A 19,958-nucleotide genomic window follows, 5' to 3' on the forward strand; every position below is an offset into this window, starting at 1 on the left:
ATGCTTTATGCTTAATTAACTTTCTCATGGTCTCAGGTAGTTTTTCAAGACTTCTGCAGTAAGTGAGTCGTAGGGTTTGCAGATTGTATAAATTACCATAAGTATCTGGTAATGTTTTCAAAATACTTATTATAAGATAGATCAAGATACCGCAATGTATTTATCTCTTTTAGAATTTCCTTGAAGGAGTTATGACTCAAATCTAATGTCCTAAGGTATTTCGATTGTGCTTATAAAACACATTGCAAAATGCAAATGACTGAATAGTAAATAAATCGATCTGGAGTGCCCATTTGTTTATATATAAGTTATATACAATTGTTGGTGCTAAAAATTGGACCAACGATAAACACATATAAAATTACAATCACACGAAAAGACACATGATATATCATAGTTCACCACGACCAATGTGGTCGTGATTACATCCACTTGGATTGTTTTGGGTTTTTACTTTGAATAATAAGTGTTACAATTTACATGAGAGCTCTTAGATAGAATGTTAAGGGAGAGTCCCCTTTCTAAATGGGTGAGGGTTTCTATTTATAATGGATAGGAAGCCCTCTTCTTTTACAATTATCCCAATGTGGGATCCAACCCAAATAAAGTCCAATACGGCCCAATACCACTTAGGCCCGATATGGCACAAACAACACTAGTTATTTTCATAGAACTTTAACACCCTGGGTCTTAAAAGAGATTGAAAGAACCATGCCTAGGAAGCTCATCCACATTTACTTCCATGCCAAAATTAATTTTGGAAGAAAGCTTCACATAAAGCAGGAGAGAATTTCTAAGCCTGAGATTTGCTATCACCTAGCAGCACTCCAATGCTTTAGATTTCAAATTCTTCGGTGTGTTTAGAGACCAATCTTGTCAGCACTGCATAATATGGTCGATCGGAGCTTCCCATTGCATTACATAAATAAAGATCCAACCAATATTCAAAAGGTACATAGGCAAAACCATTGCTAGAGAGAGATAGAGTGTGTCATACAAATTAATTTGTCACGTGTAATGTTATAGTTAACTATCATTAACATGTGTAGTTGTACTTATTACAAAACTTAATCATAGTTAATATCTGTGTATATATATAACACATGGCATGCATTAAGTGAGGTGGTATTGGTACACGGTTGAAGAGCAAAATTGTTGTCAACTCTTCTTTTTTGGCCATGAATTGTTCTCAACTCTAACTATATACAACTCATGACAACATGACAATGTATATTTCAAAAAGACCGACAATGGGATGCTAACGCTAGCATATATATATGTATACTGTTCTTATAAATCAAAGTTAAGGGCATACCAAAAGTGAACTCCAAGGTTTCATTTGTAAAGTTGCAGTTTAATTTGTGGAGATTCAATAGGGTCAACTCGTCAAGGAAAACTATATCTTAAAAAAAACTATAGAATCAGTACATCACCTCACCATGAGTTTGTGACAGATTAGCAGCAGTAAAAAGAATAAACATTGCAATGCATTAACTTAACTCATTGTCAGTTAACATCAGAATATAGATGCAGACGTTGGAGCTAGGTGTTTCTTTTTCACCAATTGTGCCTTTTTAGCCTCACTAGCATCTTTATTTCAACTCAAGTCTTGTATTGCAAGACGGCCCTCACGTTGGTCTAAGTTTCTCAGATCTCCCAAGTCTAATGTTTTATTGTTGTTACCATCATCGTAGACAGTAAACACATCTACTATTTGGAGACTAGTTAATGTTGCAATCTCTTTTGGAAGTTTCCCAAATATAAAGATGCTTTAAGTTAGTCAACTTTCTCATGGTCTCGGGTAGTTTTTCAAGCCTCATGCACTTAGTGAGTTTGAAGATTGTATAAATTACCAATAGTATCTGGTAGTGTTTCCAAATAATCATTATAAGACAGATCAAGATATCGCAAATGTATTAGTCCACCAGCGACCTCTTTTGGAAGTTCTTTCGCAAATGTATCATTATGACTCAAATCTAATGTCCTAAGGTAATTTAATTTTGAGATAATTGGACAAAATCCCAAATAGGAGGAGGCTATGAAAGTATGTAATTTTTTGAAATTGTAAATTGAAAAAGGTAATGCACTCTCACTATCGCTGTAAGCTTCAACAATAAGACTTTCATTTTTTTGTGACAAATTGTACAAAATCATGCACAATATCATGCATTTTGCAACTAATAATATTGACCTCGAAAAAATCTTTCTGGAAATCTTGGAAGAAAGATTGCATTGCTAAGTCATCAAAATAGCTTTGACCTAATAACGTTTCTTTTTCTTTGCTTCCTTCCAAACTAAGATATTCTTGTGACATCATGATTATAATCTTAATCAATTAACTTATCTTTATCAAACTTATAATCTTTTCAAAATGTAGCACAATATAAAAGACAACGTTTGATCGGCGAAGTCAAATTATAATAACTTAATAATAATGGTTGAACAACACAACCTCTTTTAATTCCCATATCTTCCTATCTAAAACATGTTGCCATTCTCTCTTTGTTTGCTTATTGCGCATGAGATTACCTAAAGTCTTTGCAGCGAGAGGCAAATCTTTACATTTGTCCACAATTTTATTGCCAATATCTTCAAACATTTTAGACTCATTTTTTTCTTTACCAAATAATGCAAAGTGATAGAATATTGATAGACAAGTTTGCTCACTCAACCTTGCCAAACGCATCACATGAGTGGTTGCTCCTATCATAATTGGAACATCTTTTCGTGTGGTCACTACTATTCTACTACCTACAACACCATTTTGTAAAGCTTCTTTAAGCTGTTCCCACTTAGCATTGTCTAGGTTCTACAAATCATCTAGGACTGGGAGAAGCTTTTTACCCTCAATAGATTCAGATATACATTTTAGTAAAGTTTGCAGCTCATTCGAATTAATTCGTGTATCATTTTTATCGAGATCTTCAATGATGGCTTTGGCAATGTTGATCTCTTCAAACGGGTCAGACACACATACCCATATTCTATTGTCAAAATGGTCGATCATTATATACTAATTGGGCAAGAGCTGTCTTGCCCATCCCTCCCATCCCTCCCATCCCTTCAATAGGGATGACAAGATGACCCTTCCCTTCCTGACTACTCTCACTAGACAACTTGCTAATTAACATATCTTTTTTAGTTTCTCGACCAATTATATTAGATACATCGACAAAAGAAGAAGTTTTGGGACGTTCAAGTTGTTCAGTAGCTCTGATAACTTGTAGCTCTAATAATTAAGAGCATTTACCCCTTCACTTGAGGTCCGAATTCGGATCCTCTGTCCTTCAGTACCATTTGACGGAAAACATAGACTGCAATTATTCTTTTGGTTCATTTAGCTGTCAAAAAAAAAAAAAAAAAACTCCACTGCACCTAGACCCGCTTTGCAAACTTTATAGTACGTTTTCGTAGGGCTGACTACCACTAAACAACGGCATCTGTGAAACTAAATAAGAAAACTTTTCCCACAGAGCTCAAGTTTCACTATTAGTGGATAAGAATGACCGGAACTACTTTTGGAATACAAGAGTAGAAAAATGAAATATTCGATAGACAACAGGGAAAGTTTGTTCAAAACTCAGTGATCTTTGCAATCTGCAATTCTGCATGCCTCATTATGAAAAAGGGGCTATCAAAGATACAGAGGGGGCAGACATTCAACATTTCAAAGGTATAAGCATCTAACCAGACCAGAGACATGACAGGGGTTTTCCATCTTGGCATGTTTTTACACAATCCAATACTATCTTTTGCAACTGTTCCTCGACTTCTTCCATAGGTGAGCAAGCATCTATGATCTGCATCAGGCCAAAAGAAACTTAATGTCTGCATAATATCCAACTCAACTCACCCATATACTACAAGTTTTACAGTGCAAAACAAACGTTTTAATGGTCTTGCAGGCTTGTTTCATGGTTAATATAATGATTATCAATTTGCATAAAATGTGTAACAATCATCTGATAGTGACAGTCCAGACAGCATCTAAATTATATATTAGGGTTAAGTCTGAATCAAACGGACTTCAATTAAGGTGAAAATTTGACATCACAACTCCACCTTTGCTTTGTGCGACTCAAATCATCTACCATTCAATTTATTCTTTAACTACCACCATAGGAAAATTATAATCTAATATATGGCCTACAGTGCCTAATTAAAATTTGGTGTTAAAGATTGCATCCAAGGTGACACCTTCAAGAGAGCATCCCAATTGGAAGTAGATTTTCAGGTTCTCTATTGCAATTTAAGAAGAATAAAGCAACAAACTACCTTCCAATTGGCACCACGGAAAACCTGATAGCTTTGGCCAACTTTCTTCTGAAACTCAAGCTGCTCATATCTCTCACCTCCATATCCCCCTCTTTCTGCAGCTTTCTAACAATTATAATTTAATAAATCAATTAAAATTTTAAAAGAATTTGGGGAGGAATTACTAGGTCCATCAACCATCCAGGCTAGTCAATTAATAGAATAAATATTTATCTGAATATTAAGGTCCTTATAATAGCAGGCTAAATGCAATTGCTATAATTTACATCAATAATAATATATCTGCAAAGCATAACAGCCTTAAAATATCTGCAGTTAGCCATAGAGGGCCAACCATATATTTTTTCTACTTTTCTTTATTTGAGAATAAAGCTACTGACTGTGTAAAGAGGGGGTTTTTTTGTGTCTCAGCAAATATGTCAGACCATATGGGTAACAAGCAATCAAACAGGACAGTTTCTCACCTTAACATTTACAGGATATAGGTTATATTTTTATGCTTTTCTTCCCTAATATTCACTGTAAACATTAAAAATAACTACTACCTCAGGTGGTATGTCAAGGTACACTACCACATCTGGAGCCAATAACCCTATCTCTGGAGCCTGCAAAAGAACACCTCAATTTTTTTGAGATCAGTCAGAGAATGTAAACTTCTTTAGGGGAAAAACTCAAGATTTTCACTACCTTACACCATTCTATATCTAGTCCTTTGGCAGATGAGAAAGCCACACCTGAATAAGAATAACGGTCAACAACAAGGGTGGTTCCACTTTTCAATTTGCTTTCCATCAATGATCTGCAGAGACATTACAGATTGTTCAGTACAACGAATTTGTGCCCACCTCATTCTTTTCCCACAGGAAAAATTAAAGTGTGCACACTCTTGTATTAATAATAATAAAAAAAAAAAAAAAAAAAACAACTTTTCTGTCCTGAATGTAGAAAATCTCACAAAGAAGAATATAACATGTTGCAAAGAGTAGCATAACAAACCTCTTCTCCCAACGGTTGGCACTAAAGAGAAGATGGATTGTATGATCATCCAACTGTGATTTGTTGGAAAGATAAGAAGAAATCATTTGCCCAACACTTGTACTTCTGTCAGGAAACCGCCACAATTCAGTTGAATACCCTAACCTCTCCAAGTAGGCGACTAGTCTAGCAGACTGTGTAGTCTTCCCACAACGATCCAAGCCTTCCAGAACAACCAAGGCGCCTCTTGAATCCTCCTTGCCACCTCTTAGGCTACAGTTGTGAGCATTAATTTCCATATGAACCCACCTAAAAAAAACCTTGTGGGGAAACTTCAATTGGAAATTCAAATACTTTCGAACAGTTCGCGCTCCAAAATTCCTAGAGAAGCAAATGCACTCAGTTGAACAAGCAAATGCGTACACTCCTGTAAATCAATTTCTACCATTTCTGAACCCTATCATGCTTTATAATCCATTTTATTATGAGAAAATGCAAGAACTTTTGGATTTCAAATTCTTCAATAATGAGAGGGTTCTTTATTGTTAGGAAAAATAGCTCCAAGGACCCAAAACAAACTAATTTTATGTTTTAATTTCTTCTCCTTTTCCCCACTTCCTCACCAATCCAAACCGAAACAGGGAAATATTTCCACAAAATAAGTAAATTAAGAAAATTAAAAATTTAAATAAAGGCAAGGGTTAAGGATTCTTACGAAGCCTTGCAAACTCTGAGATAAGATGCATGGGTCATGTCCCTTCCAGCCTACAAACTAAAGCGAAAAAAACGAATTCACCAACATTTATTAGGTAAATTGGGTCAAAATCCAAGTTCTGAAGGTGTTCCATGATTCTCTATCTTGAGGAACAATTCAATTTGGTTGTTTCTTAAACTAAAAAGTAACAAAATGCTGTTCTGAGTAATAGTATCGTCTAAACAAATCCTAAGGAGTGATCTGATTGTCTTCCTTTGAAAAAAAAAAAAAAAGAGATAATATAAATTGTTGTTGGGACTGATCACACCGGCCCCTAAGGGGTGAGTCAGAGAACGGCTGAGAGGCGTGGTGGTCCTGGTGGAGGCGCGGGTCAGTGAGAGTGAGAGAAGATGAGAGAGAGTGAGAACAGAGGCGACTGGAGAGAGAGAGAGAGAGAGAGAGAGGCGACGCGGTGGCGCAGGGGAGAAGATTATGGTGGGGGAGTGGTGGTGACTGGTGATGGTGTCCAGCTGAGACTGAGAGAGACAGAGTTGTCGAGGAGAGACTGAGTGAGGTGAGTGTGAACTGTGAGGTGAGGCCGTGAGGGTAATGAATGACTAATGGGTTTTCATATTGGGCTATGGACACTTCAAAAAATAGCCCATTTGATTAATTAAGATTTAAGAGTCTGTTGCTCGGGTCGGGTCGGCCAACCAACTTTTCCATAACTTAGCAACTGCCAACCAACCCGCCTCTACACAAGTCGGTTAGAACAACGGTTTTGTTTTTTCTATAATAAGTATTAAAATCATATATAAATTAATTAATATATATTATAAGTGGTGATTCAGTTTGGTTAAAATAAAAAATTCTAATATTGAAAACCAATATCAAACCGCTCACTTCAGTTTGGTTCATTTTGATTAAAAAAAAAAAAAATACCAAATCGATCCGGTCAGTTGATTCAGTTCGAAACTCAGTTTTTCGTTATTTTTGTGCACCTCTAATTTCTACCACTTAAGAGTGTGTTGGAGATATGTTCTTAATCAGGATAAGGAAATAAATGACATTAATTCATAATGGTATTTGGGTTATCTTGGAGGGGTAATCTGGTAACTTTGATTAAAGCACATATACTTTCCAATGCAGTCTGATTTGTCTCATTAACATGTATCAATGTGCATGACTTCTGAAATGAACTTATTCTGAAACATGATATCCTCATTAGCTTAATTCCTTGAGTTTTACAGATTTCAAGGTCATTTCTACTGGCAAGGTTCCATCAACAGTTTGTAGTTTGTACTTCTTTCATCATAACCATTTGAAGAAATAAAATCAATGCAAAACTGAGTGGGTCTTGTTTGCATACAGTGCAATCATTCTATAAACTGAAATTGCATACCCAAAAATCACCTTTTTACTGGAAACATTGCTGATGCTTAACTAAAAAATACGATTCATGGTTCAATTTATTAATTAAAATTTTTTTTCTCAATAAGAATTCAAGGGATGATCCATGAAAATGAAAAGTGATTGGAAAGTAGCTCTCTCTTGTTGGCTAGACACACAGTTTAAGCCTTCTAGTTCTACATTTGGAAACCCACATTCATGTCCAACCATATGCACAACTAACCAAATATCTTCCCACCACAACAGTTTTATACAAAAAGTTGTCCATCCATGCTTTACTGCCAGAAGCTTACAGACTACTAATACCTCCAGAACGACTCAGGCCGGAAGCTTACTACACAATTAGGAAGGTCATTAATTTGACTGAAGCTTCCTGATGTTATTTGTTGTCACCTTATAGCACTCCTATTCCAGAGATTTCAAAAAATTCTTGGGTGTTTTTAAATGCTCAAAGTCCTGGATTGATGATATGAGAAGTTGAAAGTTCTAAAGAGAAGTCCAATCCTGTCTCCACTGCATTCACAGAAGGGTGTGAAAAATTAAAAAACAATAATGACAGTAGTAGGCTAATAGCGAGTACGGTTAAGTTGTAGCTTCCAATTGCATTACCTAATCAATCAAGATCCAACCACCTTTTAAAAAACAGGCAAACCATTGCTAGAGAGAGATCGGTCTCATGCGCTCTGTAAATACATTTCTGCAGAAACCGAAGAGATGAAAGACTTCATCAAAATCCTTGTGTGTACCCCTCTCTCTAACAAAGTGGTAATCAATTTCAATGTGCTTGGTTGGTGCATTGTGTTGAATTGAAGAGTGTTTGATTAATTAATTAATTAAATTGAGGCAGAGAATGGAAGCAGCATTGAAGATGGAAGAAGAAGAAGAATAATCATTCACTGTGAGTCACACGCAGTGCTCTCATCTTTTCTTCATTCATTAAATTCTGTTACATAAAGGTCAGCTTCAATATAGCTGAGTCATTCCAAATGCGTGAGCCTATGAGCTCAGCACCACCTCTCATTTGGTGTCCTATGAGACACAGACACGTGTTCAATTTACACAAAAATATCTAACTAATTAACTATCAAAATTGCAATATTAATTAGCTAAATTAAGCTGCCAAATGCTTAAGCTCAGTCAACACTCCCTTCTAAGGATTTGGCAGACTTGACACCAAGCTTGCTCCTTAAGCAACAGAACCTATCTTTGGCTAATGCCTTAGTGAAAATATTTGCGAGTTGGTCTTCTCCTTTGCAGTACACCAAATCAACCACTCCATCATGAATAGCATATCTTATGAAATGAAATTTCCTTTTTATGTGCTTTGACCTCTGGTGAAAGACAGGGTTCTTGGACATTGCTATTGCAGATGTGTTATCACACAGTAGGGTAGTTGCTTCAACTTGTTCTTCTCCAAAATCTTGTAGAACAAATCTGAGCCAAATAGCTTGAGATGTGGCCACTGAAGCACTCATATACTCTGCCTCTGCAGTAGAGAGTGCAACACTATGTTGTTTGACTGATGCCCATGAAAATGCACCACTCCCAAAGGAGAATGCATATCCTGATGTAGATCTCATATCATCCTCATCTCCACTCCAATCACTGTCACAATAGCCTATAAGGATGGCAGAATCTCCTTTCCTATACTGTATGCCATAGTCAATGGTTCCTTGCACATATCTTAACACCCTTTTAGCTGTTCCTAAGTGTTTAGCAGAGGGACAATGCATGAACCTAGCTAGCAAGCTTGTTGCAAACATAATGTCAGGCCTTGTAGCAGTTAGATATAACAAGCTTCCAACCAGTTTCCTGTATAAGCCTTCATCTGCAGGCGCACTTCCATCTTCTTTCCTTAACTTTTCAGTTGTTGACAATGGGATGGACACAGGTTTGCAATCTTTTAGACCAAATTTCTCTAGCAAATTGTGAGCATACTTTCTTTGATGAATAAAAATACTCCCTTCTAGCTGGATCACTCCCATTCCAAGAAAATGATGTAGCAGACCAAGATCAGACATTTCATATCTGTTCATCATATCCCTTTTGAATTCCACAAGCATACTGTCACTGCTCCCTGTGTAGACAATGTCATCTACATAGATTGATACAATAAGTGTGCCCTGGCCTTCCTTGTTTTTAACATACAGAGTTGCCTCACTAGGACTTTTCTCAAAACCACATTCCAACAAGTAACTATCAATATTTCCATACCAAGCTCGTGGAGCCTGTTTCAGACCATAGAGGGCTTTATGCAGTTTATACACTTTGTGCTCCTGATTCTTGACAACATAGCCATCTGGCTGATCTACATATACTTCCTCCTCTAGAATTCCATTGAGAAAGGCTGATTTGACATCAAGTTGGAAAAGTTTCCAGCCATTCTTAGCTGCTAGAGCAATCAATGTCCTAATGGTGTCTAACCTTGCCACAGGAGCAAAAGTTTCATTAAAATCGATTCCTGGCTTCTGTGTATAGCCTTTAGCAACTAATCTTGCCTTATGTTTCTGAATTGTACCATCCAGATTAAGTTTGATCTTGTAAATCCACTTTACTCCCACAATAGGCTTGTCACTTGGTCTATCTACAAGCTTCCAAGTTTGGTTTTTCTCAATCATAGCAATCTCTTCTGACATTGCTTTCTGCCATGCTTGGTCTTTGACAGCTTCAGTGAAATTTTCAGGCTCAATTATACTAAACTTGCATTGAGCAAACACCTTATTAAGATTCTTCCACTTCTTTGGAGTATAATCATAGGTATCAGACATCACAATTTCACTTACAGTTGTAGAAATTGCAACATCAGACCTTTTCATATTTGTTTCACCATTTGAAACTTCTGTGAGTGGACTTGGACATGAGTTCTCAACACTTGCAGCCTCATTAGACACTCTTGGAGATTGCACAGGTGTTGCAGGTTCAAACTCACCTTCTGCAACATTGCTTGTCTGCTCTCTTTCCAAAGGTACTGTTATATAAACAGTTTCCTTAGAGTTCCAATCCCACAGTGAGTTTTCATCGAAAATCACACTTCTAGAGACAACAACCTTGTTATTTTTCAGATCAAAAACTCTATAACCCTTCTCTCGAGTTCCATACCCCACAAAAATGCCTCTCTGACCAGTTTCATCAAGTTTCTGCCTATTTTGTGCAGAAACATGAGTGAAACATACAGAACCAAAGACTTTTAAATGTTTAACACCTGGCTTCCTCCCACTGTACTCCTCAAATGGAGTTTTGTTGTCTAAGGCATTTGTAGGACACCTGTTCAATAGATAGACAGCAGTATTGACTGCTTCTCCCCAAAAATTCTGTGGTAGCTTCTTTTCATGTAGCATAGTCCTGGCCATTTCCATTATGGTCCTATTCTTCCTTTCAGCAATACCATTTTGCTGAGGTGAGTAAGCAACAGTTAATTGTTTCTCAATTCCCACCTCCTCACAAAATTTCTCAAAGTCATGAGAGGTATACTCCCCCCCTCTATCACTTCTCAATTTCTTGAGTTTAAATCCACATTGCAATTCAACCATTGCTTTAAATTTCTTAAACACATTGAGTGCATCAGACTTGTACTTCAAAAAATAGACCCAACACATTCTTGACTTGTCATCAATAAAGGTGAGAAAGTACTTGTTACCACCAATTGTTTCTGTCATGGGACCACACACATCTGTGTGTACTAACTCCAAAAGATCAGAGGCTTTTCTGACTTTGCCTTTGTCAAAGGGTTGCCTATGAGCTTTTCCCATCGCACAGCTTTCACACATGTGATCACTATCTGTCAAATTTGGTAGACCATATACCATCTCATTTTCCTGTAACTTTTTCAGACTTCCAAAGTTCAAATGTCCAAACCTTTTGTGCCACTTCCAAGTTGACCCAATAGTGGTCACTGAGTTTGCCATAAAAGGAGTAACACTGTCAAATGAAAGAGGAAAGCATCTGTTTCCTTTCATTTTGACAGTGGTGATAGGTTCTTGCAAATTCTTGTCTCCAAAAATGCAAACCATGAAATCACCAAAAACAAGCCAATATCCATGCTCAATCATCTGTCCAACACTGAGCAGATTCTCATCCAGACCAGGAACAATCATCACTTCAGGTATGTGTCTGACTCCTCTCTTTGTTTCAACCACCAGTGTGCCTTTGCCAGTAGACTCCACTAAGTCACCAGTCCCCATTTTAACCTTGCACCTCACACTTCGATCTATGTTGATAAGGAGTGACTCACAGCTTGTCATATGGTTGCTGCAGCCACTATCAAGATACCAGACCCCATGTTCCTTTTGCACAGATGCCATATGACATGCATAGAACATTGTGGCAGTGTCCTGGACCTGATTGGCATAATTGACCACCTCACCCCTCCTGCTAGGTTGATGGCAATCCTTCATCATGTGGCCAAATTTGTCACATTTGTAACACTTGACCTTTCCTTTGAACCAACAGTCACCATAGTGAATCTTGTCACAAATCTTGCATTTCTGCTTCCCAGAGTCAGCACCTCTTTCCTGTTTTCCAGCAACTTGAAACTTGGCATCCCACTTCCTTGATTTTCCTTTCCATTGCTTCTGTCCCTTCCTTCCTCCATCATGAGCATATGGCCTATTCTGTGTGTTTTGACCTTTTGGACTGATGCTCATGCTGGAAAATGCCTTCTCTGAATGTCCATCATCTTCTTCATGTCTATTCAATCGAAGCTCATAACTCTTCAAGGATCCAACAACTTCATGCACTGAAACTGAATTCAGATCACAAGTTCTTTCTAACACTACACACATTGGATCATAAATCTTGCATAAGCTGATAAGTACCTTTTGGACCATTCTCTGATGAGAGAGGATTTCACCGTATTTCTCCATCTGGTTTGTTAAATCAAAGAACCTGGAAAAATAATCAGCAAGACATTCATTATCTCTCATTCTCATATACTCAAACTCTCTGCGTAGACCTTGCAATTTCACAGATCTAGCCTGTTCATCACCATGATACTCCTCCTGCAATAGATTCCAAGCTCCCTTTGCAGTTTCTTGATTTACAATTCGAGGAAAAATTTCTTTGGAGACTGCTCCTTGAATGATGCCTAATGCCTTTGCATCTTTCATGTGCTGTTCTTCAAGATATGCTTCCATCTCTTCATCAACATCTACACCTTCAGCATGTTCTTCTTTCTTTGAAATTTTCTTTTTCTTTGATTCAGGGACTGTAATCCCTTTTTCTACTAGCTTCCACAATCCTTGTGACTTGAAGATAGTAATCATTCTGACTTCCCAATAATCAAATTCATTACCATCAAAGATAGGAGCTCGTAGCTCACCACCTCCAGAGCTTGCCATTGCAAACACGAATCCTTGCTCGTTTCACTCTGTTTTTTTTTCTTCGCAGAAATCACGCCCCAGTACCCCTTGATCCAACCTAGGCTCTAGATACCATGTTGAATTGAAGAGTGTTTGATTAATTAATTAATTAAATTGAGGCAGAGAATGGAAGCAGCATTGAAGATGGAAGAAGAAGAAGAATAATCATTCACTGTGAGTCACACGCAGTGCTCTCATCTTTTCTTCATTCATTAAATTCTGTTACATAAAGGTCAGCTTCAATATAGCTGAGTCATTCCAAATGCGTGAGCCTATGAGCTCAGCACCACCTCTCATTTGGTGTCCTATGAGACACAGACACGTGTTCAATTTACACAAAAATATCTAACTAATTAACTATCAAAATTGCAATATTAATTAGCTAAATTAAGCTGCCAAATGCTTAAGCTCAGTCAACACATTGGACAAGGATTAGCAGCAAAGGAAAGAATAAACATTGCAATGCAACAAGTGTCATTTAAGCCCCGATATTGTCCCATACAAATGACATAAACCTAGGACTCAACATGACAAACTGAAATCAAATGAGGAACAACAGAGATGACACTGAGATTCAATCAGAAAGGTGAGTTGCCAACTTAATTACAATGACCAACCTGCAAAGCACAATCCCGGTAACTTTCAAAAGCCAACATCGGTTAGGCATCCGGAGTCTATTGGGTTGGTTAATGAGTACATCAACTCTTTAAACATCTGCTGCTCCCTATCAAAGTATTAATTAATGAACACAAGCCATAAAATTAGAGAACCCGAAAGGAATGAACTCATAACTAAAAATTACAAATCCAAAAGAAGTAACTTTGAGAAGGAAATTAATATAGAAGGAAAATTACCTTCTTGTAGAAAATTATGTGGTGATGGAAGATTACAACAGATGGATGCATCCAGTGGACATTGCTTCCTTTATTACAAAATCAGCGTAGGATGATTGGAGAGCATTCCAAAGGAAAACATAAGCAAAGAGGACTGATGATGGGGTACCAAATGTTTGTAATTATATAATATATTCAAATACACAAGGGGGAAGGGGGCTAATTACCAGGATAGGTGGATGACATTGGCAGACATCTTCGCAATCTTGTTCAAGATTCTCAAATTCTATAGGGAATGTAAACTGTAAATGCAGAGGAGGGATACAGGAACAAAGGGAAACCAAAACATAATTAATTAGCTGAACTAGGCTTCTTGTCTACAACTGTTATGCATTGCATACATCATTTGATATTAATGTTGTTCAACCCGCAAGAAAGATTTATATGAGACGCATGATTAAGATAATCAGCCATGAATCATGCAACAATATACAGTGAATAATCATAACATCTTAAAATGATTAGACTTTCTTTGAACAGGATCAAGTATGTCCTCATCATGTCCAAGAACGTCTAAAAAGTATCACTTTCCGCTTTACAAACATAGTATAGAATCCATTTAAAAACGATTACACTTTCTCTAAACAGCACCTTAATTAAATAATGGCTGGTAATTAAACCTAATCTCAAGAACCAAGTGTACAATACATACATAGAAGGTATCTATAAAACAAAACATGTTGAAACAAGTTGAAAAGTTACCAGAAGAGGTGGATGAGATTGACAGAGTACATCATCATCAGTACTTCTCTGTTCTTGCAAGTCGGTTTTTCGTCTTCTGGATGAATCGGAATTTTCGTCTTCTTCTTTAAATCGGATGTTCGTCTTCTTCTTCTTCAGTGGTGTCTTCCAGATGAAGTCTGGCAGTGTTTTCAGCTTATGGCCAGGTCGAATTTGTATGTGAGAAAGGCATCGAATTATTTTTTATCCCAGTATCCTTCAATCCTCCATCCAGGCTCCACAGGTTTTTAAAGCCTGAATGTAAATACCATTGCAAAGAGTAAAAAAATGAACTATATAGTTTAAATCTTTGTAAAACCAAACTCCAAACTGTTTCATGAATGTCATTTAATGAAGAAGGCTTCTTATAATTAACCAGCTACGCTATCAACAACAGCCTCTCATATTAAATTATTAAAAGAACAATTTGTTTCCAAGTTCTATAACTACTAGAAATGTATTTACTGGCCAACTGTATTTCCCAATTTCTATTAGAAATGTATCTTATAGACATAAGAATGCAACTATAGAGACATAATTAGTTCTATCATACGAAAGAAAATAGAGGTGACTGAGAGAATAGTATTGAGACAGAAATGAATAACTCCCTTAAATACATTTCTGTAGAGAGTTACAATTAAAAATATCTTTAAACAAACTCTAGAAACAGTACTAACATCTAACTTCAATGAAACAAATTGATAAATGTGCTTGGGTGGTGCATCAAACATAGGATTAGCAGCAAAGGAAAGAATAAACATTGCAATGTATCAAATTAACTCACCGTCATTTAACATCAGAATTGATGAGAAAGATCCAGAGAGTAAGATGACCCTTGTGAGGACTGAGGATCGAGATGACATGCACGACAAACTGAAATCAAATGAGAAAGGTGTTCCACTGTTAAGTGTTAGTAGTAAAACAAAACATGTTGAAACAAGTTAAAGATTGAGAAGGGGTTCATTAATTACCAATTTTCCAGAAGAGGCGGATGAGATTAACATCAGTAGTGCTCTGTACTTGTCTGTTGTTGGAAGTTGGTTTTCTTCATCTTCAAATCTGAAATTAATCATCCAGCTGGCCCCTCAGCTAACATTGATTTTTGGGATGTGAGAAATCTTGGCCCACTCTCTGCCTCTTTCTCTCTCGTAATCTTTCTTCAGAACCGGACAAGCAGTGATTTTCAATTCCTGCACTGGTGTCTTCCACAGGAAGTCCGGCAGTGTTTTCAGCTTAGGGCAGTACAAAAATTCTAAGTGAGAAAGACATGGCATTATTATTATTGTAGTTTGAGAATCCTCTTTCCTCCACCCTTCCACTCCTTCCCACTCTTCCCACTCCCTCTGATTACAAAACCGGAGATGTCGCAATTTTGGGAATGAATATGATGATGACGATGGTGATGTTTGCGTTTGATCAATTCCCAAAAAATCGACTGCCACCTTTTTCAATTTTGGAAAATAACCTATAGCCAAATATTCAAGGGATGGCAATTTCCCCAAAGGAGGTAAAAACTCACAGTAACCACAATATTCAAGATAAAGGTTTTTCAAATTGTTCAACGACATGATCCAATTGAGATGAAGGGTGGTGCCATCGTAATTCCAGATTTCTAACTTTTCCAAATTTGTAGGTGGTTCAAAGGCATCCAGTATTTCTTCATCCATTTGTCTCTGCTCACCTTCAAATGGAATTTCATAAGGATTTAGAAAATCGAGATACAACCCAGTGAGGTGTTTCTTATTCACCAATAGTGCATTTTTGGCCTCACTCACATCTTTCACTGTCCCCAATCTTAGTATGCCAAGACGCCCCTCAAGTTTGCCCAAGTTTCTCAAATCTCTTAACTTCAACAATGTTTCATCATTACCATCGTACAAATAAAACTCATCTAATCTTCGTAAACCTGTTAATCTTCCAATCGCTTTTGGTAGCTTTAGACAAAGACAATATTCCATATAAAGATGTCTTAAGTTACTCAATTTTCCCATCGTCTCAGGTAGAGTTTCAAGGGACCGACACCATGTGAGTCGCAAAGTTTGCAGATTGTATAAATTACCCACAGTATCGGGTAATTCTTTCAAATCATCATTCTCAGATAAATTGAGAAATCGTAGATGTATTAGTCCACCGATCTCTTTGGGAAGTTCTTTGATGGAGTTACGGCTAAAATCTAATGTCCTAAGACATTTCAATTGTAAAATTAAATTTAAGCTAACTGTAGTAATTCCCAAAGAAGGAGCTACGAGAGTACGTAGTTTTTTGCAATTGTAAATTGAAACAGGAAATGAACCATCATCAGATTTTGACATTAAGCTCATATGACGAACTTCATTATCCATTACTTTCTTCCTCTCATTAACATCGTTAGCCTCCATGATAAAAAATTCATTTTTTGTGAGAAACTGCACAAAATCATGTACAATATCATGCATTTTGAAGAATCTACGATTGCTCTCGACAACTTCAAATTCTTGAAAGAAAGACCGCATTACTAAGTTCTCATAATATTGTTGACCTATTATTTCCTTTTCTTTGTTTTTGTTTGAATTAAGATAATCTTGTGACATCCACATATCAATCAAATTATCTTTATCAAACTCATAATCTTTTGGAAAAATAGCACAATATAAGAGACAACGTTTGACCGGGGAAGACAAATCATAATAACTTAGTAATAACGCCTGAAAAACTTGTTGTTCAACCTCTTCTAGATCCCAAATCTTACTATCCAAAACATCCAACCATTCTTTCCTTGTTTTCTTATAGCGCATCAAGCTACCTAAGGTCTTTGCCGCAAGTGGCAAGCCCTTACACTTTTTCACAATTTCCTTACCAATAGCTTCAAGCACACCATCTCTTATTCCATCGAAAAATGCAATGTGATTAAATATTTTCAAACAGATTTGTTCACTCAACTCCTTCAATTTGATCATATGAGTGGTTGCTTCCATCATAATAGCAACTCCCTCTTTTCGTGTGGTCACTAGTATTCTACTGCCTTGGGCACCAGACTGTAACGATTGCTTTAATGGTTCCCACTTTCTATAGTCTTCAGTCCATACATCATCTAGGACGATGAGGAACTTTTTACCCTCAACAGACTTATGTACACATTCCAAGAGAGTTTGCAACTCATTTGAATTTGGGGTGTCATTTCTATTGGGACTTTCAAGGATGGCTTTGGCAATCTTAATCTCTTCAAAAGGGTCTGAGACACAAACCCATATTCTCTTCTCAAAATGGACCTTCACATTTTCATCATTATAGGCTAGTTGAGCAAGAGTTGTTTTCCCTATTCCTCCCATCCCTACAATAGGGATGACAAGAGGTCCACTCTCTTCTTGGATAGTACTCTTACTCAACAACTTACTTAGCAAAAAATCCTTTTCGTTTTCTCGACCAATTATCTTAGATATATCAACAAAAGACGAAGTTTTCAGTCGTTCAGGTTGGTCAATGACTTTTCCTAGGTACTGAAAGTTATACCTTTGTCTTTCATTAGCAATCTCAGTTATTCTATCATTCAGATCTTTTATCTTATGAGCAATGTCATGATGAATAACTACTCGACTGATTTGGCGAAAGCAAAAGGAATGAGAGGGGATGGAGAAACATACCTTCTTCTTAGTAACAAGAGCTTTTTGATCACCTTCTTTTTCTTGTTTCACAACTTGTTGTTTCAGAATTTCGGTGTTCCACTCATCCAGCACATCGTCCATCTCGAACGATACATCTTTCAGCTTCTCCAACCAATCTCTCACGGTGGCCTCATTCACTTGCCTTCTCTCTGCATCCTCAAGCACAGCTTGAATAGCTTTGAGATTGCTCTTGATTTTTTCAACCTCTTTGTCAACACCCACAACAAGTCTCACCTCATGTTCAACTTGTTGACAGATGATTGAAGTAAATTGTTCTAGAAGTACGGAAATGAGTGCATCAGCCATTGTTTGCGTTTGAAGTTGGTTGAGAATGGGAAACGAAGAATGAGAAAAACTAGATCGAATAAAATGGCTGTGCTATTGCCTTTCTTCAACTCAGTTTATATAGACTAAACTGGCAAGGCTAATGTATGATTTAACTGTTAGATAAACTTCATATTAAAGTTTCAAACCGACTTTGCTTACTTAACTGCAAATAGAATTATAAACTGGACAAGTAATGAATAACGTGAAATAGAGTTATTCCACACTGCCAGCTTTATAATAACAACGATCAATAATGCTTGTACGGCAATTCAGGCACCTTAACAACCATTACCAAGGAAGGAATTTCTTCTGTTTTTTTTTTTTTTCTTGTCTCACTTTATTCCTTCATTTTCTTTTGTTATATGTCCCCCGCCTTACTCAAAATACCATTTAACTTAAATGGATTGGTATTTCCTAACCACTGGTGTTTCATTACTCCACAACCAGTGTTTTTTTTTTTAAGTTAAAAATGTATGGAGAAGGCTAGATTTATAATGACGCGCGAAGCCAAAGGATATTTCTTCTTCTAAGGCAATTCAAGCATCACTCTTTTCATAGAAAAGAAGAAAAGCATCATTTTTTGCTTGTATCAAGATAATTTGAATTACCTAAGCATCACCCTTAGTCATGACTCATGATCAAGGAAGGAATTTTTAGAGCACAAATACATGCCAAACTGTCTTTCTTAGCCATGGAATTTCTATTTGTTTTTTATTTATTGTAAATGGAAAAAAGAAAAGCATAAATCAAAGAAAAAGACCTTTTTAACACCAGTAGAGAAAATGGAATTAAGATACAAAGAACGGCACGTCAGAGTCAGCGAGTAGGTCTCTAACTGGCAATCATAGACTTTCTGCTTCATCAATGAGAACTTGGATCCTCTGTTTATCTTTGTTGTGTTAATTTTGTACTACATCTAACATTACTTCATTTTGTATTTATAAACTATGTTTTAACTGGTTAGAGTAATTAGTTTTAAAAAAGGTGTAGTTTTAGACATATATAAGTTAAAAATCAACCGCCCCTAACACATATCATTGAACCAAGCTACTTTCATAGTTATGCAAATACAGTCTAAGTTTCAAATTAAAGGAGCAACAATTGGATTATGATAATCCATGTCATCTTCCACATCATTTTAACTTATTCATTTTTGTCACTTCTTTGGTTTGACCTGAGGGGGGAAGTCGAACTTAAAACCTCTCTCAAAGTCATCCTCATTGCTCATAAGCTTTATCGCCTATCATGATTCACGATCAAGTGCAAAGGCACCACTATGAATCCAACAAAGAAGATCTTTATCAGTTGAGGAGGACCTCTGAGCAATTAGGAACTCTATTGTTCATAATAACTCGTCAATTAGTAACTTAATTTCCTCCAAGATTCATCTAGGTAGTTTCTGATGACGTTCTTTTCATTGGTTGATCAGGAAAAGTTAAAACCAATAAATTCTTATATCACTATTTCAAGTTGGACCTGTAAATTTGTTCCTCATAGGGTGCTTCCATAATTCCATCATTAGCTTAGTTGATTTTAAAAGTCAATAGTGCCAAATTCACCATATTTGCTCACGATGTGACTGTGCACATGTTAGTATCTAACCTATTAGAACTAGATGAGCTTCTGACCTGCTCAAATTTAAACAAATAAAATACTGCCGCATGGG

The 19,958-nt window shown here is 36.7% G+C and overlaps 2 protein-coding genes and 1 pseudogene across 6 annotated transcripts; all 3 read right to left on the bottom strand.

Annotated features, from left to right (window-relative positions):
- Positions 1-2,366: 2,366 nt before the first annotated feature.
- Positions 2,367-3,440, bottom strand: LOC147286982 (putative disease resistance protein RGA3; annotated as a pseudogene).
- A 42-nt stretch (positions 3,441-3,482) lies between these two features.
- LOC147286983 (thymidylate kinase-like) lies at positions 3,483-6,519 on the bottom strand. 5 transcript variants are annotated; one of them, XM_086240485.1, is made up of 6 exons: positions 5,966-6,519; positions 5,272-5,523; positions 4,963-5,074; positions 4,818-4,880; positions 4,276-4,380; positions 3,483-3,800 (listed from the first exon to the last, which is right to left on the bottom strand). In XM_086240485.1, exons 1-6 carry the CDS (start codon positions 6,001-6,003, stop codon positions 3,684-3,686), a joined length of 687 nt encoding a protein of 228 aa, XP_086096611.1. In that variant the 5' UTR covers positions 6,004-6,519; the 3' UTR covers positions 3,483-3,683. The 5 variants fall into 5 exon arrangements, with proteins under 5 accessions (XP_086096611.1, XP_086096610.1, XP_086096609.1 ...); XM_086240484.1 differs by having other exon boundaries at positions 5,272-5,559; XM_086240483.1 differs by having other exon boundaries at positions 4,818-4,894; positions 5,010-5,074; positions 5,272-5,631.
- Positions 6,520-15,409: 8,890 nt separating this feature from the next.
- On the bottom strand, positions 15,410-18,286 carry LOC147286984 (putative disease resistance protein RGA1). Its single transcript, XM_086240558.1, has one exon. The coding sequence runs from the start codon at positions 18,269-18,271 to the stop codon at positions 15,410-15,412; it is 2,862 nt and encodes a 953-aa protein (XP_086096684.1). The 5' UTR covers positions 18,272-18,286.
- Positions 18,287-19,958: the final 1,672 nt, after the last annotated feature.

This window comes from Dryas octopetala, chromosome 4 (genome assembly GCF_963921425.1).
Source record: "Dryas octopetala chromosome 4, drDryOcto1.1, whole genome shotgun sequence".
Lineage (NCBI taxonomy): Eukaryota > Viridiplantae > Streptophyta > Magnoliopsida > Rosales > Rosaceae > Dryas > Dryas octopetala.